Source organism: Pipistrellus hanaki, assembly GCF_964339955.1.
Source record: "Pipistrellus hanaki genome assembly, chromosome: 12".
Lineage (NCBI taxonomy): Eukaryota > Metazoa > Chordata > Mammalia > Chiroptera > Vespertilionidae > Pipistrellus > Pipistrellus hanaki.
In genome coordinates, this window is record NC_140514.1 from 40155440 (window position 1) to 40176860 (window position 21421).

A 21421-nucleotide genomic window follows, 5' to 3' on the forward strand; every position below is an offset into this window, starting at 1 on the left:
CGGTAGCACAGGCTCATGAGTCCGTGTACAGACCCTTCAGAGCTCAGTGCTGCCGCCCCTGGAGAGAGAAACTAAGTCCCACCCGCCCAGGTCCCAGCGTGGTCCTTCCGCATGTTCTTCAAGTGCTGACATTCACACTAACTGTATAGTGTAAATAAATATCTATTAATTCAAAGATGGATGCCCTCTATTTTATACAAAATCACCATACAATATACATTCTACAGTATATCTACAAAAAGATTATTTCAGGTCCATTTATGTGTACATCCATTCTATTATTTTTAAATGGTTGTATAGCATTGCACTGATTGTGAGCACCATAATTTCTATTACCAGTCCAAGACTGATGGACTTGCCGTTGGTTGCAGTTATTTTGCCCTCCATTAACAGGCTGCAATGCAAACATCCTTATACACGTATAGAATTATCTTTAAATTCCTAGAAGTAGAATTTCTGGAATGAAGGATATGCAAACTTAAAATTTTGAAAGATATGGCTTAATTGCCCTCCAAATATGAAGTGTTAACCTACATCCCATTCACAATGAAACTTCTATTGGGTTCCTGTCATGTGCCAGGTAGTACATATTTACATTTTTAGAAAATAGCAAAATATAATAGGCGGGAGTGGAACTCAAGTCTAAGATTCCCATACACTATCAGGCATAGAGACCTGTATCTGATACAAAAACTCTCAAATCAGCTGTGAGTTGAAACAGCAAAGGACCTCATGTGTTAGGTATTCTGAAGGCTAAACAGAATACCATATTTCAGATTAAACTGTAGGTAATTGTAACAGCAAATGTCTTTTGTTTTTAATTTTTAGTTTCTAATTTTCTAAATACCTTATATACAATGTTACTAATATAACAATTTCAGATCTGGGTAAGCTGAGTATCAGAATGGTCAGTAATTGAATGAATGAATGGGTAAAAAGATCACTAGTTTAAAATATATATTTCAGAGAGGAAGAGTGAGACAGAGATAAAAACATCAATGCTGAGAGAGAATAATTGATTGGTGGTCTCCTACATGCACCCCACTGGGGATCAAGCTGACACCCAAGTATGTGCTCAGACCAGGGATTGAACCATGACCTTATGGTTCATAGATTGACATTCAACCACTGAGTCATGCTGGTCGGGCAAAAGATCACTACTTTTAATATTTCTGGAACAATCATACTATTCAAGTTTATATTGGTTAGTATTTACAATTCTGAAAATTATCACAAAATTTAAAATAGGTTAAAATTAGTAAATTGCTATTTGAAAAAGATATGTGAGTTAGCACAGCACAGTTTACAAAGGTACAATTAGTCACATTCAAATTTGATACAAAAACATGAAGTATGCTTTTGGAATTTATGAAAAATATATACAACAGGCCTGTAGTGGCCAAAAAAAGTATTATTGATACAAATACCTACAGGATTGACATAAATCTATCAGAAGCTAGAAAAACAATATTGGTCTTATACTTCCAATTTGTTACAAGACACAAGCTTGAGATGGGAACAGGGCACAAATTTGGTTATGCGACACAAGAAACTCCAGACCTAGGCACCATAGGGTTTCCAAAAAGTATGAGACGGTAGCAAAGAGTAGGCCTTTGGATGGGAGTGGATCCAACATGAGGTGAAAGAATGCATGAATAGTACACTGGAATGGGAAATATAAGAACAAAGAATATTTGGAGCACTAAACAGCTAAGTAGTTGACACTATAAAAGTCTAGCAGTATCTGATAGGGCCCAAGTACCATGAAGGGGTTTGAGGGATTCTAGTCTTTATTTAAATTAAAAGTGAGAGTAACAAAGCATCCAGGTGCAGATGGGTTGGTTATATTACATCAAGACACATCCTAATTATCCCAGTGGGTACAAGATGCAGGAAGTGGGTTAAGGCAATACTGTAATTACAAAAAGAATTTAGGTCAGGGAAGAAGTTGACATTAAGTTTCAGAGTGTTGCACTAAAGTTCTTTCGGTTCCTCCTCCTCCATTTAAGATTTTTTTTTTTTTTAGAGGTTAAATAATGCTGAGCCCCAAAGCTAAAGTTAAATGGCTAGGACTATAGGTAGAAAATAGTTATAGAGGCTTGGATCCAGGAATGGCCTAATTAAGGATTTGTCTAGATAGAATTAAATGTTGGAACTGAGTATTTTAACATGTAAGCCCTGATCTGCTACCATAATTTATCTTACCACACCTTCCCCAGTCTTACACCATCCGTCCTAACCTGCAGGAGCTATTGATTCTTTTGATTTTCATGGGGGGAAAAAATAATAATAAAAAATAAAAACAGACTGGTCCGGCTTGCAGATATTACATATACTTTTAGCCTCATGTTACATACTAGTATCATAGAAGTTGGCGATCTGTGGTATGAAGCTTATAGAAAAAAACCTTGGAAAAATTTAGGTTTCAGCCATATGTCTACCCTATAACACCCCCCAGTGTACTTTTCTCAATTAAGCATCATCCCCCATCTTTGAAAATAACTCAAATCTGATAAAAGAAAAAGTAGGCTTATAAATACGTCTCTGTGGAGATCCCATCTATGAGGTATCTTCTTTGGGTTTTGGCATCTTGTATCACACACTTTCTACTCACTGGCAATCAAAAAGCTCCCACATAGATTGGTCTGGGCACCCTTAAAACCTTACCACCCAGAAAACAGAGGACAGGGTGGGGCAAAAGTAGGCTTATACTTGTGAGGACAAGAGGGATTATTCTTGTATTATTCACTAATTATTGTATTATTTTTCATATAAACAACTGAACACTTACTTTTGCCCCATCCTGTTTAAGTCATTAGTAGCTCAGCCCTAACTCACTGTCACAAGGGTGGTTAGTGGGAAAAGCACCAACCAGGGGCAGAGAACAAGCCAGGCCATGTCAGGCTGAGTACACACGTCTGTTCCTTATGCTCAGGGCCACAGTAGATATTACCCACCACAATGCCCTTTCACACACTCCATGTGGACAAAATCAGAGCTTGATACAGAGCATAAAAACAATCCATACTTTATAAATATACCAATGAATAAGTGACAAAAACAAAAATACATTTAGGATTACTCTCTCTAATGCAGTGTTTTTCAACCTTTTTTGGGCAAAGGCACACTTGTTTCATGAAAAAAATCACGAGGCACACCACCATTAGAAAATGTTAAAAAATTTAACTCTGTGCCTATATTGACTATATATAAAGTAATTCTCTTGAATAGGAATCAAATAAACACAAAGAAAGTATTTTATAATTACTTTATTATGAAATATTAAGTAAACGAAATAGTGAAAAATTATAAAATTCTTGTCTTGTCTGCACCTACGGCACACCAGGCAACATCTCGCGGCACACTAGTGTGCTGCGGAACAGTGGTTGAAAAACGCTGCTCTAATGGACAAGAACTCTTGTTCTGTATACTTCCACATCGCCTGATCCCTATTCTCCATGCATGTCCTGTCTTTATTTTCCTCTTCATTTCTGTCCGGCCTTGCACCCACCCAAGCATGGCAGACAGAGAATCCTAGAGGCCCAAAATTCTACAGCGGCTGTTTGCAAGGGGGAGGAGACTACAGTAACTGCCACACTGGATAGATACACTTTATGTGAGAAGGAAAGGGGGAAATATTGTGAATGCCTCTCAGGTATGGCAGGAAGCCTACGTCGCCCAAGGAACCAGAGGGAGCAAATTGTGGGCAGAAGAACTGCAACCAAAGGCTAGAAGAGCAAAGGTTTGCAGGCAGCTGAGTCCTAGCTCTTTGGTATTTGCTTCTAATGGGCAGAGTCCATTTGGGACGCATCAGACACTGAAAAGAAGTCCCCTTGCTGCTGGAAGTCGATAGGAAATAACATCGGGGAGTGTAAGAATGCAGGAACAAAGCTTGTCTAGAAACACTGCTTGCAATGAAGGAGGAGGAGGAAGAGGAGGAAGAGATGGAAGAGGAGGAGAAAGGGAGAGAAGAGAGATGCAAGTCCAACCTGGCCTGGCCAAGCCCAGCGTAAGAAAGGTAGGATTCAAGGAGAAGAACTACAAGAGAAGAGCCCTGGTCTACAACATTCTCCACAACAAGCACTCAACAAACTTCAATTTACTCTTTAACCAAGTTGCAATCAAGCTTTTAATCTCTTCTTTGCTCTCCAAAAGCTGCAGTAAGTTCACAAATCAGATAGACTGATGATTTCAGAACCATAATTGTGAAACCTAAATGTCCCCTTCCATTATCTCTTAGGATATTAATAATACATGTCATTATAAATACACTAGAAGCCTGGTGCATGAATTCATGCACATTGAAAAAAATTAGAAGAAATATTTTAGAGGCCAGGGAGGGACTGTGGGAGGTTGGCTCCAGAGCATGTCCAGTCCCAATCGTCTGCACACCAGCAGCAAGCTAACCTACCTGTTAGAGCACCTGCCCTCTGGTGGTCAGTGTGCATCATAGCAACTGGTCTAATGGTCGAATGAATGGTCGGACACTTAACATATTAGGCTTTTATTATATCGGATGTTATACAACGTACTATACAGAATATAAGTAACTACTAGCTAATTAAATTAACGAGTATATATAATAAGCATATTATTTCCCTAACGCCTGGGGGAAGTGAGAATATCACATCTTTCTTGTCAGCTAGCACATCTATCCCAGAACTCAGCCATTTAGGGGTTGGTTTAGCTCCCCTTCTGCTCCCTCCATCCAATTTTGTCTCCTTGTTGGGAATCTGGCCTCTCTATTGGCTCTCACATCCATTTAAACTGCCTGTTGTGTGACATCATTCTCCTCCAAACCTATCATCACCTCCTAGAATTCTGGGTTTCCATGGAGCCTCAGGAAACACATTTGGAAGATCACAACTGACCAGTGACCAGTGTGACCAGTAACCTTCTGACCGGACACACGCACTCTTTGACTTCAGCCACTCAGGCGTCCTCATCCCTTCCATGTACAGTTAATATTTCCTCCTCTTCTCTGACCATGTCAGGTAAGGAAAGAAACTTTTAAAAGTTTCTCATTAGATATTTTTGCCCCTAAATTTAGCAGTAGAATCCAAATAGCATAGAATAAAGAAAGGAAGTATTGATCTAGAAAACCAGAGACCTAATATCACTTTTGATTTTGACACTTACTAGTTATGTGACTTTGGATAAGTCATTGACTCTCTCACAGATGGTCTTCCCCCATCTGTTACATTAGGATTTCAGATTGGTTGTTCTATTCCCTTTCTTTCCTAATGCTGTCGTTAGACACCCATATAGAAAATGAAATCAAGACTTCTGGAATGTGTTTCAATAGAAACACAGAGAAAACATATCTATATAGATATAGATATAGGTAGATAGATAGATAGATAGGCAACCCTAAACGGGCAGTCGAACACCCCTCTCACAAATCCAGAACTGCTAGCTTCCAACTGCTCGCCTGCCTGCCTCCCTGATTGCCCCCAACCGCTTCTGCCTGCCAACCTGATCACCCCCTAACCGCTCCCATGCCAGCCTGATAGATGCCTAACTTTTTGTCCCCAACTTCCCTCCTCTGCCAGCCTGGTCATCCCTAACTGCCCTCCCCTGCAGGGTTGATTGCCCCCAACTGCCCTCTCTTGCAAGCCTGGTCCCTCCCAAAGGCCCTCCTTTGCTAGTCATCTTGTGTCCACATGGGGGCAGGATCTTTGTGCACATGGGGACAGCCATCTTGTGTGTTGGAGTGATGGTCAATCTACATATTACTCTTTTATTAGATAGGAAGGCCTGGTGCATGGGTGGGGGCCAGCTGGTTTGCCCTGAAGAGTGTCCTGGATCAGGGTGGGGCTTCCCTTGGGGCATGGGGTAGCCTGGGCAAGGGGCTTGTGGTGGTTTGTAGGCCAACCACGCCCCCCAGCAACCAAAGGGGAGGCCCTGGTATTTATTTATCTTCTACAATTGAAACTTTATAGCCTGGAGCAGAGACAAGCCTCCTGCTTACTCCTTGGGTGTAGCCATTTCTGTCGGAATTTATGCATCTTCTATAATTGAAACTTTGTAGCCTGGAGTCAAGGCCTGGGCTGGCCAGGGTGTGCGAAAAGCTTGGCTTCCTCCATTGCCACAGAAACCCAAGCCTCTCTCCTGTTCTGTGTGGCTGCAGCCATCTTGATTGAGGTTAATTTGCATACTTGCTCTGATTGGCTGCTGGGCATGGCTTATGGGTGTAGTGGAGTGGTTGATTTGCATATTACTCTTTTATTAGATAGGATAGATTGGATTCCATCAATTACAGTTTTTAAGGCTTTGGGTACACTTTCCTGCATGTTGATGATTATAATCTAAGTTTTAAGATAAATATATAAACTTTCAAAATACTTAATTTGTGATTATATTAATTGAAATGTACATTTCTACTAGATTTAATACCTGTTACTTGCTGGGTAATGTTCAGAAAAATATGAATGAGCACAATAATAGAATTCCTTATATTTATACTAGAGGCCTGGTGCATAAATTCGTGCACCAGTAGGGTCCCTCGGCCTGGCCTGTGGGATTGGGCCGAAACTGGTTCTCTGACATCCTCCAAGAGGTCCCCGATTGTGAGAGGGCGCAGGCCAGGTCGAAAGACCCCATGATTGGGGCTGGGCAGGGACAAGGGAGATTGACCAGCTGGGGAGGGTCCATAGAAGGGCTCCAGGGCATGTCCAGCCTGGATCACTCAGTCCTGATCTGCCAGACTCCAGCAGCAAGCTAACCTACCAGTCAGAGCATCTGCCCCATGGTGGTCAGTGCACATCATAGCGTCTTGTCAACCAGCCTTAGCATATCATTAGCATATAGTGCTTTGATTGGTTGAATGGCCGAATGGATGACCGGACACTTAGTATATTAGACTTTTATTATATAGGATTGCTCTCTGCTTTATGCCATTTTTTAAAAAAAATTTTGCATTTTATTGATTTTTTTTTTTTTTACAGAGAGGGAGAATAGAGTTAGAAACATTAATGAGAGAGAAACATTAATCAGCTGCTTCCTGCACACCCCCCACTGGGGGTGTGCCCACAACCAAGGTACATGCCCTTGACTGGAATCAAACCTGGGACCTTTCAATCTGCAGGCCAACACTCTATCCACTTAGCCAAACTGGTTAGGGCTTTATACTAGTTTTTAATGTTTTATATATATATATATATATATATATATATATATATATGTATATTGTTACCTAAAACATCCACATTTATTGCATTTTATTACTTGTTATGAAATTTTTAGTGATATATTTTCTCTGATCACATGTAATGGTTAGGAATTAATGCAAAGTCACCACCTATTGTGGGCTGTTTTTTGGTTAATAGTATTCCCAAAAATAGAATAAGCAATATTTACTTGAATAATATTTCATACAGAAAACAGAACTTCATTTATTAAATTTTAGAGAATGCTTCTATTATTAAATAATAGAGAATGCTTTGATGGTTCCTACCTTCCCATTTTCATTTATGTCCATGTTTTTAGTTCTGTGATATATTGTCCGTTTTTCATTGTCTTTCCAGAACTTATATGTTGTTCTCTCTATATATGTAATACAATATTTACTCATACATGAATTATTAGTGATTATAATGACTTCATACACAAGTAGCCCAAAGCTCAGAGAATTTTAATGTTTTTCTGTTATAAAGCACTTCCTGATAAATTCACTTTCAGATAGTCATTTTGTGGTAAAATCAGAAACCAGACATGAAGACGGTAAGAATGACACTTCAAATTTACCAACTGCACTGAGCTACATGTGAGTTCCAGGGAATAGTATGTGAACTGAAGATTATAATGGCAATAGCTGTCCTGCCTTCCATGGACAAAACCCCCCTCATCTATATTAGAAGCCATATTGCTCCCAGTTTGTGGCAGTGTAATGCTCAGAGCAGAGCTTGAGTAAGGGAGCCAGGATGCTTAGTTATGTAACACGGCAATAATGCTAACACAATGAGAGCACTTGAACAAGTCTATCTGAGCCTTAGTTCACACTCATAAAGTGAGAATGGTAGAACACAGGTTCCCTAAAGAATCCTGGTTCTAAAATGCTTCCGTTCTAGGAAAGAGCACACAAATCAATACTAGTGCAGGCTCAAGGGAGAGATAGGACAGGGAGTGATTGCCTCTAGAGAATGTGTGAACCACACCACTTGGGTCTCCTGCACATTTTTGCCCACGTTGGGAGCACAGGCAGTTAATACAGAAGCGTAGCAAACTGTTCCAGCACTCACAACCAGAAGCTGTTGGGCTTTTCTAAAATATATTTTTATTGATTTCATAAATCAACCTGAAATGGTCATAGTACTAAAGGAGGTCCAGCCCACAAATGTGATACCACCTGCCTTCACCTCTGCAATCTACTCTGTGCCTGCTCAGCCGATCACAGAGACAAGTTTTCAAAGTGAGTTCAAACAGCAAGAATAGGGTCACCATTAGAAACTCGGGTCAATCTACACCTGGGAAGTAGTGAGTCCACAGACAGGCAGACTTTAAGTCCTTTGTAACTGCCACCCTATCAGTGCTCCCCATTTTCAGAATTTATGGGAACACCTCATAGAGATGGGAAGGTGGACACTGGATTGGCCATGTATGCTATATATATGAGAACCCAAGAGCATACAAAGGGGTCCCACACTCTTCACTCCCCTACCTGACTAGTCTCCCTCTACTGCCAGTTTCATGGACTCTTGATTTATTGCTTCAGTTTCTTTAGAAGGAATTTCAGAACTCCTACTGTGATAGTGCCAGTTTAACTTTTCCTCACTCCTTAATTCATGCCAGGTTTGAAGACCTTGTGTTCCATGATCATGTCAAAGCAAACAGGCTAAAAATCTGCCCTTGCTTATTTATTTAATCAGGAAGAACTCCCATTTCCTCCCCTACTCCGTTGTGTGTTGTTATTTTCTTAGGAAAGGGGAGAGAACTAAAAGGACTCCATATGTACAATGCTAGCTTTGTAAAATATTTTTTTATTATTATTTTTAAAAATATATATTTTATTTTCCAGAGAGAGGAATGGAGAGGGATAGAGAGCTGGAAACATCGATGAGAGAAAATATCGATCAGCTGCCTCCTGCACACTCCCCACCGGGTATGTGCCCGAAACCACAGTACATGCCCCTGACCTGAATCGAACCTGGTACTCTTGAGTCCACAGGCCGACACTCCATCCACTGAGCCAAACCGCTCAGGACTGTGAAATATTTTAAATCACTTTTTATTTGACTTATCACAACCCTGTCAAATATACAGAATGCCATGGAACAATGACATCAAATGATCCCAGTGAGAACTAGAACGGTTGCCTCCTGGCTCCTAGCACAGGGCACTCCACAACCTTTAAGAGCTGGTAGGAATGCCATTCCCATTGTTGGAAGGGGCATGATTGCTGCATTGGTGGTGACAGGGGAGCACCCACAGGTGGTGCCCAGGGATTGACTGGCTTCTCCTTGATTCATTTAAAGTGATGGAGACTTCCCTGGGGATGGAGACTTCCCTTGGATTGCAACCTCGCCTAAGTCAAACATTTTGTCTTCCACAAACTCCAGAATTCCCCAAGTCTTGTAGTGGCAGCAATATCCAAATGCTTGACAGTAACCCACCAACTGAGCTTGGGGACATTTCAATGGCAGCTCCAGTCCAGAGTCCTAGCATTTACCTGGCACTGCCTCCAGCTCCAAGCCAGGAACAGAAACAGAACAGGAATCTGAAGGATATTACAGCCATGCTTTCAAAGCCTCTGGATGCCTACCAGATCCCCACAGAAAACCAAGATCCTCCACTGCTCCCTTTAGAAATCCCAAACATTCCCCAGCTCCTGGCGGGCATTGATCCCCTAGGCCAGGAGGAGCCACCTCGTTGTGAGAACACTGGTCTGGGAAAGAGCAGCCTGGGTCTGAAGGACCAGGCGACACTTGAAAATGGGATTGAATCCAATGATGGCTTTGCAGACATTGCTACACTGGTGGAGGATACTCACCTCCCACTGCTCTTAAATTCTTTGGATGAACCTGATCAATCCAAAGGTCCCAAGGTGATTAAAACCAAAGATGGCAGAGCCATCAGTTTGGATGAGGTGCAGAAACAGTCAAGTGTCATTAATGCAAGGAGGAACAAACATAAAGCCTCTGAGCTGATTAGTGGTGAGCCCATGGCCAAAACCTAGCGTGAGAGCCCAGACTGCATGTTCGTGGGAGAAGTGGCTGTTTCCAATGCTGCAGCCAATGACAGAGCTCCTGAAAACAGGGCTAAGAATTCTAACAAACCTCAGAAAGCTGCCCCCAGCAGGACCAGCAAAACAAAGAGCCATGGGCAAGAAAACACCAAAAGAACCAAAGAAAACAACCCGAAGGAAACTGAAGAGAGTAAGGAACAATGTCAAGGTAGAGGAGAAGCCAACCATCCCAAAAATGAAGAGGAAGAAAAACCAACCTGAGCTGATCCAAGAGACCTTCAAAAAGCCCCGAAGCTCCCTAGGAATGCATATGCTAGAGTCTGAGAAGGTCTTTCACGCCCTGGGGAAGAAGACTGATAAGAGAACTGAACTCTCTTCCTCCAGGGCACTGGGAAACTCAAGCAACCTCAAAGGCCCCCAGCCATCCCTAGCTATCAAACAATGGCTGGATACCCCATGTGAGGGCAAAGGTCCTGAGGAAACTCAAGTCAAATGCCAGAAACCAGATGGCAGTGCTGAAAAGGAGTGTCCATCTCCATCTGAATATGAGCTGCCACCTCCGGGGAAGGTCAAGTTGGTACCTCTGATATTTCCAACTTTGGACAAGCCTCAAGCTCGACCTGTTCCTCGCAGGCCATTGTCTCTGGTATCACGTAGGCCTGCTGGGGCCAACCCAGCCCAGCCTGGTTCTAAGTCAGCTGAACCTACTGCTGTGAATTCATCCAAGCCAACCCCAGCATCTGTGACAGGTCCTGCCAGACCAGTTCTGCCAGTTTCAACCAACCTTGCCCAGCCTGGTTCAAAGTCAGCTCAACCTAAGGCAGTCAATTCATCCCAGCCAACTCCAGCATCTATGACAGATCCTGCCAGACCAGCTCTGCCAATTTCCACCAATGTAGCCAGACTAGGTTGGACCAACCCTATCTGGCCTAGTGTCCCCCAGTGTGATGCTTCTAGGCCTGTGCTCTATAAAACACCCACCCGCACTTCTTTCTAGGGGGATACAGTCGCACTACTGTGAAGAAGCCCTGGACTCTGCTAAAACCTCAAAACCGGCATCTACTGCAGGATTCTGCCTGTCAAGGAATTCATGGAGGAATCCCAATGTTTCTGGGCCAGTAATATCCACGCCCATCACAAACGAGCAGAGGCCCGAGTGGAAGGCCACGAAGAGGAAAGCTCAACTAGAGCGGGAGAATGCTGCCAAATGCTCTTTGGGGGAAGTGCAGCATTTCATTGAGGGAAAAAGCAATGAAAATGTCTGCCAAAACCGGTTTGGCTCAATGGATAGGGCAACGGCTTGGGGACTGAAAGGTCCCGGGTTCGATTCCAGTCAAGGGCATGTACCTTGGCTGCGGGCATATCCCCAGTAGGGGGTGTGCAAGAGGCAGCTGATCGATGACTCTCTCTCATCGATGTTTCTAACTCTCTATCTCTCCCCTTCCTCTCTGTACAAAATCAATAAAATACATTTTAAAAAAAGTAAAAAGAAATGGAAATGTCTTATTACTGTGGCTGTGCAAGAGATGAGACGCTATGAGTACTTATGCCTACGTTTTCCCCATAGCAGATAAACACAAATTTCTGTATTCTGATGTATTTAAATCTTAATAAAATTGAATTAGTAAATATAATAGAATTAGAAGATGTGTAGTAAAGAAGCCCTCTGAGTTTTGAGATGCTGCTAATTGTGGTTTTCCTTGGTGGGGTTGGGGACCAAAAGCTGCATTCGATTTGGTAGTTGGATGGGTAAATGAGGAATAAGGGGTAAGAACTGAGGAAATAGGAAGAAATTTTATCCATGGCCAGTAGGCTAAAAGGGGAGAGATGGATGAAAATGGCAGATGAGTGTAGGTTGATCAGGAGAAATAGAAAAAGTCTCTTGTGGAGGCTGGTCTTATGTCTCATAACCAGTAGATAAGTATTTTAGAAAACAGGTACTGGGCACATTTCCAAAAGGTTTGGGCTGCCTTACCATGTATGATTATAGTTGGGAGGTACCTACCTGATGAGTGGAACCTACCTGATGAGTGACAGGGCTTAAGAGTTATCCTGGGGCAGCTCATAACTAGCCAAGTGAACTACTGCAGTAGGAGGCCCACCCAGAAGAGGGCATGAGATATAAATCCCCACTTACTCAGCACCTATGTACCTGACCCACATGTACAACATTCAAGACCGGTATCACTGTGCCACTTTAGTCATGAGGCTCAGCAATGGGCTGAGGTCACACTGCATGTGGTAGAGCAAAGTCTAGATTGGAGGCTTGTCCCCAAAGTCCTCAGTATTTGTAAGTGTCTTTAGGTACCCAACCTGGCTTTCAGAGCACAGCATCTGGAGGTTAGTAGTGGAAGAGACCAAACTTGAAGAGAAGCCTAAATATTTACTTGAGGGGCCAGCCAGGGCCTCCTCCATGACCAGAGCCACACGTGCTGCCTTGTCTAAACAGCACCATCAAATGAAGCGAAGGAGAATAATCCGTTGGAAGAGTCCATTCCAGGGAGCGAGAGTAACAGGTGTGCCTGTGCACTGGTTTGCCACTGGACCAGCCGTAGGATGCAGGCAGTTCAAAGGGTTTCGCAGCTGGAGGAACGAACTGAGGGTTTGAGAGGTCTGGGGCCATGAAAGAGAATGAAAAAGAGGAAGGAGAGAGATGTTAATCATTACCATGAGTAATTTGTTAATTTGCATTAAAAACTAATTTTGAGATATAATTTACATACTTTATATAAAATTCAGTTTTAAGTTGTAAATTCAGTGACTTTTAGTACATTCACAAGTTTGTGCAGCCATCATTATTATTGAACCCAAAACATACTCATTAGCCCAAAAAGAAATCCCCTTAACCATTAGCAGTCACTCCTTGTTTCCACCTCTCTCCAGCCCCTGGCAACCACTAATTGCTTTCTGCCTGGATAGATGTCTTTTCTGGAGATTTCATATATGTCAAGTAACACAATATATGACCTTTGTGTCTGGCTTCTTTCATTTAGCACGGTGTCAAAGTTCATCTTGTGTAGCATGTGTCAGCACTTCATTCCTTTTCATGACTATATAACATTCTATTGAATGGATCTAATTTGTTTATCCATTCATCACTTGAAGGACTATGAGTTGTTTCCACTAGCAACTTACATTTATTGAGAGTTTATTCTGTGCCAGGTAGCACCAGGCTAACCTATTCACCCCATTTCACAGGAAAAAGATAGGCTTGAAGAGTATCAAGTATTTGCCCAAGATGAAGAGCTAGCAATTGGGAGAGCTGGGGTTGCAACTCAAGCAGTCACACTTCAGAGGTGGATTCTCAGCATATTACTTTAGAAAGGTACAAAGGGCACTCAAAGAAAACCCACCCTTTTCCTGAAGTTCCCCATCCACTTATTTCTTCCTCCCTTAAAGACGCTACTTTGCCATGCTGTGAATCCTCCCAAAGGAACTATTTACACTCCAACATATATGTAACTTTTATGGTATAATAAATCCTCTTATGTATTTGTACTACTCTTCAGTATTCTCCTGCTTTATTGGGGCTTATTTTTATATTTGTCGTTTCTCTAGTTCCTTTCATCTTCTTATTGATTTTTAAAAATTTTATTCTTTTCTCATGTTTCCCTTAAGGCGTTATCCATTTTTATCATACACTTGTATATTTATTTTAGTCTTTATTTCTGAAAAGTTTTTATTGTTGATTCTGTTCTGAGTTCTATCATCCTAACTAGTTGATTTATGTAGTTTTTCCATCTTTTCTTACTTCAGTAAAATATGTTAACACACAATTTACCATTTTAACCATACAATTCAGTCACATTAAGTACATTCATTATACTGTGCAACCATCACTACCATCTAAAGTTAATATAATGCCATCAAAAGTCAGAGCGGGACTTCATAAAGATGGAGGAAGCAGGCCAGTTTTGAATCTCCCCAAAGTATTTACTGACTTTGGGGCTGGCAAATACCCCTTCCAGTCTCAGCTGCTGTTCTCCACTTGGCCCCTATTCTCTCAGGTGACAAATGCTGGCACTTTGAAGGCCTCCTGTGCTCACACCCATCAGCTGCTTCCTCCTGTCTGACACACCCTCTGGTGCAGATGCTGAGACCAGTTAGACATGGACAAAACTACATCTCCCATCTGCCCTCCTTCCCAGCCAAACACATACACAAACAAAACAAACAATTGATCCACGCAGTTTTCTTCATCTCAATTCAAGGTAATGCCATTTACCAAGTTGCTTAGTCCAGAAATCTTTGAAATCATATGACTCCTCTCTTACATGCCCAATCATTCATCCAGATCATCAGCAAATTCCATCTGCCTTACCTTCAAATTGTATCAAGGACTTGTCCACTTCTGACCATTTTCCTCCACTTCCACTCTAGCCCAAGTCTCCATCATTTCCTGCCTGGACTAGGCCAGCCTCCTAACTTGGGAGTTTCCCAATCATTGTAGATTCACAGAGCCCGTGGTGTCTCACCTCTACGCAAAAATAAAACAAAATAAAATAGTTCCATTTGCTAAGTAGTTAAGTGCCAACCATTTTTTTTTTTTATATGCCTGTAGTAGACTGGATAATGGCCAAAGACAGCAGGTGCTAATCCTGCATCCTGTAAGTATTACGTTTTACTTAGAAAAAGGGTCTTTCCAAATTAAGGGTCTTCAGGTGAGAAGGTTATCCTGGACTATGAGGGTGAGGTGAGCCACAAATACAATCTATGCGTCTATATCAAATGGAGGCAGGAGATCTGATGCAGATAGAAGAGGGGAAGGTGATGTGACTCTGGAGGCAAGAGGGTTCCAGGAAAGATTTCACACAAAAATAGAATCTAATGTGTGCATCCTAGCCACATTAAGAGAAATCTTACAGTGGTGTCAGAGATGTGGAGGAAGAATTAGTGATAAGTCCATAGGAAAAGAGACAAATGAGACCAGAATGAGAGGGACAAAAGTAGTATAAGAAAGGAAACATAATCATGGTATACTATGGCTCAGAGCTGGGTATTTACCTCATAAATAACTTGAACTTAGAATACTGATTTAACCAGAAGTTGGGAAATAACTATACTAAAAGGATGAGGTAATAGAAGTATGTGTGTGGTGGATGTGAAAAAGCTAAATCCTTATCTTCCACTGTAAAAAGTCATGGATAATATCATAAAGTGAAAAATCAAGAAGTGGTGATATAAGCCTAGCATTTAATTAAATAAGCAAATACTGGAAGATAATGTAAAAATTACTTAGCAACTGCCTTTGGGGAGTTATCATCGGGTAAAACAGGGGTGGTGGCTGGGACTATTCTTCACGTAAACTTGGTAGAACTATTTGAATTTCAAACTACTCATATGTGTTTTTAATAAAAATAAATTTTAAAAGTTTAAATAGAACACTGAAGACCTTTTAAAAAGGGAGCTGCTAATGTTTTAGCCAGAAAACTTTCAATGGTGGGTGCTGAGCAGAAGCCAGACCTACAGAGTGGTGAAGAATAAGTGAGACACAAGATAGCAAATGGAGCCTAGATTTTAACAAGCCATGCTGATGACTGAAATAAAAGGGAAGAGGACAGAGGGAACAATAGGGTGAGGACAGCATTTTGAAGGTGGCAGTGTTTACATGATGGCACCTCTGCTGGCAATGTCTCCTGAGAAACTGCTTGCCAAGAACTCCTCAGAACTGTTAGACCAGCTGGATTCCCAGACCCGCCCCTACTCGCCCTTTTTGCCTCACCAGCTGTCTTGCTCCTATTTCTTTCCAAGTGAGCCCCCGTGATGTGTCCTGGGGAACAATTCCCCAGGACCAGCCTTTCAGCAGCCACAACTCTTGCATCTGTTAATGTGGCAGGCAAAGGAAAACTGTGAGCCGTCACTTAGACGAAGGGTAGCAACTTGATTGAGCTAATTTCATTAAGGTCAGGTTCAACATGCTGTTCACATATAAAAGAGCAGATAAAATAACTCTCACATGCAATGTAAGACATTCTGATACACATTTTGAAAGGAAGAGGCTTTAAGAAAGGAAGCCAAGTGGCTCAAGCTTCATCAACTATCCACCGAGGTATTTGTTGTCATGACGCTGTGACACCTTCTTAAGCAAACAAAGGTTGCTGGTTTCCTCTGCAACTAAAAATAATTACCACCTCCCACATGTTCCACCTGTGTGTTCTGAAGGTATCGCAGCAAAAGAGAAAACTTAGGAAACGTCAAGGAACTATGAGACTCAAGTAGAAGAAAGGAATCTAAGGTCCTCCCGTTTTCTCTTTCAGGAAAGAGGCTAAGCAGAGATCCTTGTAAAACCTTAGGAATCCACTGTTAGAGGCCATGGTGTAGGAACTTGAGGAATTAGAAAAACTGCACAGAGAGGAAGACTATAGGAGAAAAGTCATAACTGCAAATGTGGGTGGAGCCTCCATTCACTCATTCAAAGATTTGTTAAGTATACATTGTATGTCTATGTAACACTATGCCTCATGCTGGTGGATATGAATAAGAACCCTATTTTTATCTTTGTGAATTAACTAATTTTTAAACCAGAGATACAAAAGAAACAACATAGAAGGCAAGAAAAACAAACAAACTCTGGCATAAGAATCACAAATTACATAAATTCCCAATGCATTTAAAGTGGGCTTTTACTGATGAGAAACAACGCTCTGATGGGTGGGCAGTTTAATGAGGCATGTGATCTCTTTTTATCTTTTTTATATCAGTCAAATGCCTTCCCCATCTATTCCTTTCTTAGATCAAACAAAAACACAATTTTCAGAATTTCTACGTTGAAATCCTAACCTTGCTGATCCAGGGCATTTTTTTGGTTGTGATGATGGGAGCAAAAGGTCTTACTGGCACTTAGGGGGTGGGGTCATAAATACTAGACTTTTTGTCAAACTCAGAGAACAGTCCCTCAAGTATGTCTCATATCTGAATGACTTTTGAATGTCCTCCTCAACATTCATATTGGTGGAAAAAAATGTACATAATTATCTAAGCCTTAGAAAGAAACACAAAAGGTTTTTTGCAGTTGCAATATATGTTGAATTTTCCAGGACAGGAATAACTGTATTACTCAAGTGCAGAATGAACTTGGTTTTATTTGGAAATCTACTAAGAGCTGTTCACTGTCATGGAAACAACTACCATTAAGTCAATATGACCCACCCTAAATTAGTCTGCATTTACAGTTTTTGCATTCACAGTACAAATAACTATTCCTTTAATTCTAGTATAGTCAGACCTAAACATTTAAAAATAGAAATGTAATTTTCAATATAGTATTAGTTTATACAATATACACTACTTAATTATAAGTTCTTTTATTTCTTCCTTATATAATAGTTTGAGCATTACAACGATTTTTTTTTCTTTAAAATCAAGTATGGAAGGCCCTAACTAGTTTGGCTCAGTGGATAGAGCGTTGGCCTTCGGACTGGGGGGGATCCCAAGTTTGATTCCGGGCAGGGCCATGTACCTTGGTTGCGGGCACATCCCCAGTGGAAGGTGTGCAGGAGGCAGCTGATCGATGTTTCTCTCTCATCGATGTCTCTAACTCTCTATCCCTCTCTCTTCCTCTCTGTAAAAGATCAATAAATTTTAAAAAAACAACCCTAAGTATGGAAGTAGGTTGTACTTACTTATGAATTTCATTTCAGAAAAGTAAAAGACAAAATACAAAGTATGTGCTATAAAAAGAGAAAATGGAGTGTGATGGGATGGAGATTCACTGTTCTACATGGTGAATTCAAATTTCTAAGAGAATACTGAATTAATTTTTGCTTACTTTTTTCAAAGGAACTTCGAAAACAATGTTGGAGTCCCAGGCATCCTCTGTCCAAGAGGCAGATAGTCTTGCCACCTGTTAATACATCTGTGTTAGCCAAATTCCCTGAGCCTTTCTCCCAGCACAGACTGGGGACGCCTCCATCTCTTCTTCCCTTTCTTTGCTGCTCCACTTACTCATCCCCACCCAGTTACCTGTACTTCCCCTCTTCCTGTTTCCCCATCTTGCAAACACGTACAAGGCACCGAATAGTGCAAGGGTCTCAACAAATGAGGAAAACCTAACACCAGAGATTGTCAGAACTTCTATATCCCTGATAAAACCCAGCGTGGTCCTGAATTCCAAGGTGGCATAAATACATAGATGTTAACTGAGATAGTTTAAACTCAATTCTTTCACTTTACAGTTCATTTTTAGTTCTCACACAACTGATGCTATCATATCGGATCGGTAGGGAACGTCGAGTTCATATGGTAAAAAGAAAACCCCATAGAAAAGGGACTATGAATTTCACTTAATAATGCCGGGGTAACAGTGAGAAGTGATATTTGAGCTGACTTCTGTCAGATGAGTTAGAATGAACTAAGGTTGATTTGGTATATTGGAAGTAAGGGCAAAAGTTGTACAAGTTGGGGCTGGAGAAGCAGGTTGGATTCTAGATAAAACAGAGTCTTAAAGGCCGAGTTAAAGAGCTTTTCACTCTTTTAAAAATACATATATTTTTATTGATTTCAGAAAGGAAGGAAGAAACATCAATGATTAGAGAGAATCACCAATCGGTTGCTCCAACACACCCCACACCTGGGATCGAGCCCGCAATCCCAGCACACGGCCTGACCTCCAGATTCATAGGTAGATACTCACAGGTAGCCAGCTGGGAGACTCAGTGATTGATGTTTTGAGTGATATTTATGAGCTATGGTCCAATTTGCCCACTAAAAAGATTTGTTATTCGAAGAATGGATTGGAAGGAAATAAGAGATAGATAGACATGCACTAGTATGGACGTAAATGCAATCGGTCAGGCAAGTTCTGCAGTAAGATGCTGAGGGAGAAGTTGCAAGTCAAAATGTTTCCAGGAGATAAAATGAAGGGGACTTTATGAAGTACGGGGCGGAAGAAAGGAAGGTCTCGAGGAATAAAGAAGCCTCAACCTATGAACCAGGTCACGGTTGGGGGCCTGCAGGAGGCAGCCGATCAATGATTCTCATCCTTGATGTTTCTATTCCTCTCTTCCTTCCCTTTCCTCTCTGAAATCAATAAAAATATATAGTTTTTTAAAAAGAAGCAAGCAGTAAGCAAAGGATCAGTATTAATAATTTGAGCCTGAAAAAAAGATCACTCAAATGAGCCCTGTTAGGAATCAACAGTGTGCTCTTTTCCGGTGAAAATAATACAAACCAACCTTTTCCATTTAAAAGTTCAGCGGAACTGGTGGGTGTGTTCCCCCCCCTCCCCCCCAATTTTCGTAGTTATTACATTTCAAAATACCACAACTTCTGGCATTAAGGGGGGCTCTATTTTGGTAATTGATGGGTGTCCCCAAAACTGCTAGTCCCGTCTTTGAAAATCAGCCCCTCTGCATTTTACCCGAGGGGCAATGGCCAGGGCCTCGCTTATATATATATTTTTGCCTTTTTATTTCTTTTTATGAAGCGTATTACAGATGGCCCCATCACCACCCCTCTCTTGGCAGGACCTGGCTTTTTAAAGGATCTAAAAAATCAGAAACGCAGACGGTCCTTTGCAGTTCCTGCGGGCGGGGCAGGGAGAGGGTCAGGGCCTCCCGGCGAAGAGCGGACGGGACGAGCGTGCGGCGGGGCTGACGCGCAGAGGCCGGGAGAGGAAGCCCGGGCCGAGGGGCCGGGGGCCGGGAGGGCCAGGCCCAGGGGCCACGCCACCTTACCTCTCCGGGATGTGGTTCCCGCCCTTCTTCTTGCCCGGAGCCTTCGGCGAAGGACGTCCAGAAAAGGCGCGCCCCCGGCCCCGGCCGCGGTCCGCACGATGCCATTGGCTCATGTGGACCCCAAGACACCGCCCGCCCAACGCTAACAGCGCCCACAGCTCCGTGGCCCCAAAACAAGACCCTCCGCCGGAAGCTGCTGCCGGGGCACTGCGCAGGCTCCGCCCACCGGGCTCCCGGCTAGCGCGCACGCGCCGCCGCCCGCGGTGATGACGTCACGCGCAGGCGGACTGGGAAGCGGGGCCAGTCACCAGGGCCCTAGTGACTGTGGCGCCCTCCTTAGGCGGCGGGCGGTAGCACAGGCCTATGAGTCCGTGTACAGACCCTTCAGAGCTCAGTGCTGCAGCCCCTGGAGAGAGACGCTAAGTCCCACCTGCCCAGGTCCCAGCGCGGTCCTTCCGCATGTTTTCCAAGTGCTGACATTCACACTTACTGTATAGTGTAAATAAATATCTATTAATTCAAAGATGGATGCCCTCTATTTTATATAAACACAGCATACTATATCTATCTTACAATCTAACTATGAAATTTTAGTAATTTTCCTAAAAATATTTGTGCACATCTATTCTATTGGTTTTTTTAAGGTTGCATAGTATTCTACTGATTGTAAGTTTGTAGCATTATTTATATAACCAGCCCAATACTGATGGACTTATAGTTGTTGGCAGCTTTTTTATCCTCCATTACAGACAGGCTGCAATGTAAACATTCTTAAACATATATACAGCTATGTCTACATTCCTAGAAGTAGAATTTCTGGAATGAAGAATATGCAAACTTAAAAATTTGATACTTCTTAATTACTCTTCAAAATTATTGTGTTAACCTACACTCCCACTCACCATGGAACTTTTATGGAGTAACTATCATGTGCCAGGAAGTATGTATTTACATTTTAATAACTGACCCTCCAAAAATAATAACTGAGAAAGCCCCAGTTGGTTTGGCTCAATGACAGAGCATTGTTCTGCCAGCTGAAGGGTGTCAGGTTCAATTCAGTCAAGGGCATATACCTAGGTTGCAGGCTCAATTTCTGGCCCTGATTGAGGCGCGTGCAGGAGTTAACCAATTCATGTGTCTCACATTGATGGTTCTCTCTCTGTCTCTCCCCTTCCCTTTCACTCTCTAAAATTCTATGGGAAAATATCCTCAGGTGATGATTAACCAAAGTAATAACTGTAATAATAACAGAGAGAAATGAGAGTGGAGCTCAAAGTCTAAGATTTCCATACACTATCTCAGGCATAGACATCTGTATCTGTTTCAAAACCTCTCAATTCTGTTAGAAGTGAGACAAGTAACAGCATGTCCTCGAGTAGGTCTGAAGGCACAATAAAATGCCAAATTTCAGATTAAATTATAGATAATCATAATAGCAAATGTTTTGGGTGTTTTAATTTTTAGTTTCTAAAAGTACTTATAAACACTGTTACTAATCTTTACAACCATTTGAGATCTGAGTAAACTGAGGATCAGAAAGGTCAGTTATTGAATAAATGAATGA

The 21421-nt window shown here is 41.9% G+C and overlaps 1 protein-coding gene and 1 long non-coding RNA gene across 2 annotated transcripts; one reads left to right on the forward strand and one right to left on the reverse strand.

Annotated features, from left to right (window-relative positions):
- Positions 1-6948: 6948 nt before the first annotated feature.
- LOC311631306 (uncharacterized protein C2orf78-like) lies at positions 6949-11317 on the forward strand. Its single transcript, XM_084901293.1, is given in 3 exon segments — positions 6949-10171; positions 10175-10377; positions 10379-11317. Coding segments are annotated over 3 exon segments (1701 nt in total). The 5' UTR covers positions 6949-9475; the 3' UTR covers positions 11181-11317.
- A 6488-nt stretch (positions 11318-17805) lies between these two features.
- On the reverse strand, positions 17806-20091 carry LOC311631320. Its single transcript, XR_014796547.1, has 3 exons — positions 19858-20091; positions 17952-18026; positions 17806-17853 (listed from the first exon to the last, which is right to left on the reverse strand). It is a non-coding gene; the product is annotated as an uncharacterized lncRNA (long non-coding RNA).
- Between the last annotated feature and the right edge of the window lie 1330 nt (positions 20092-21421).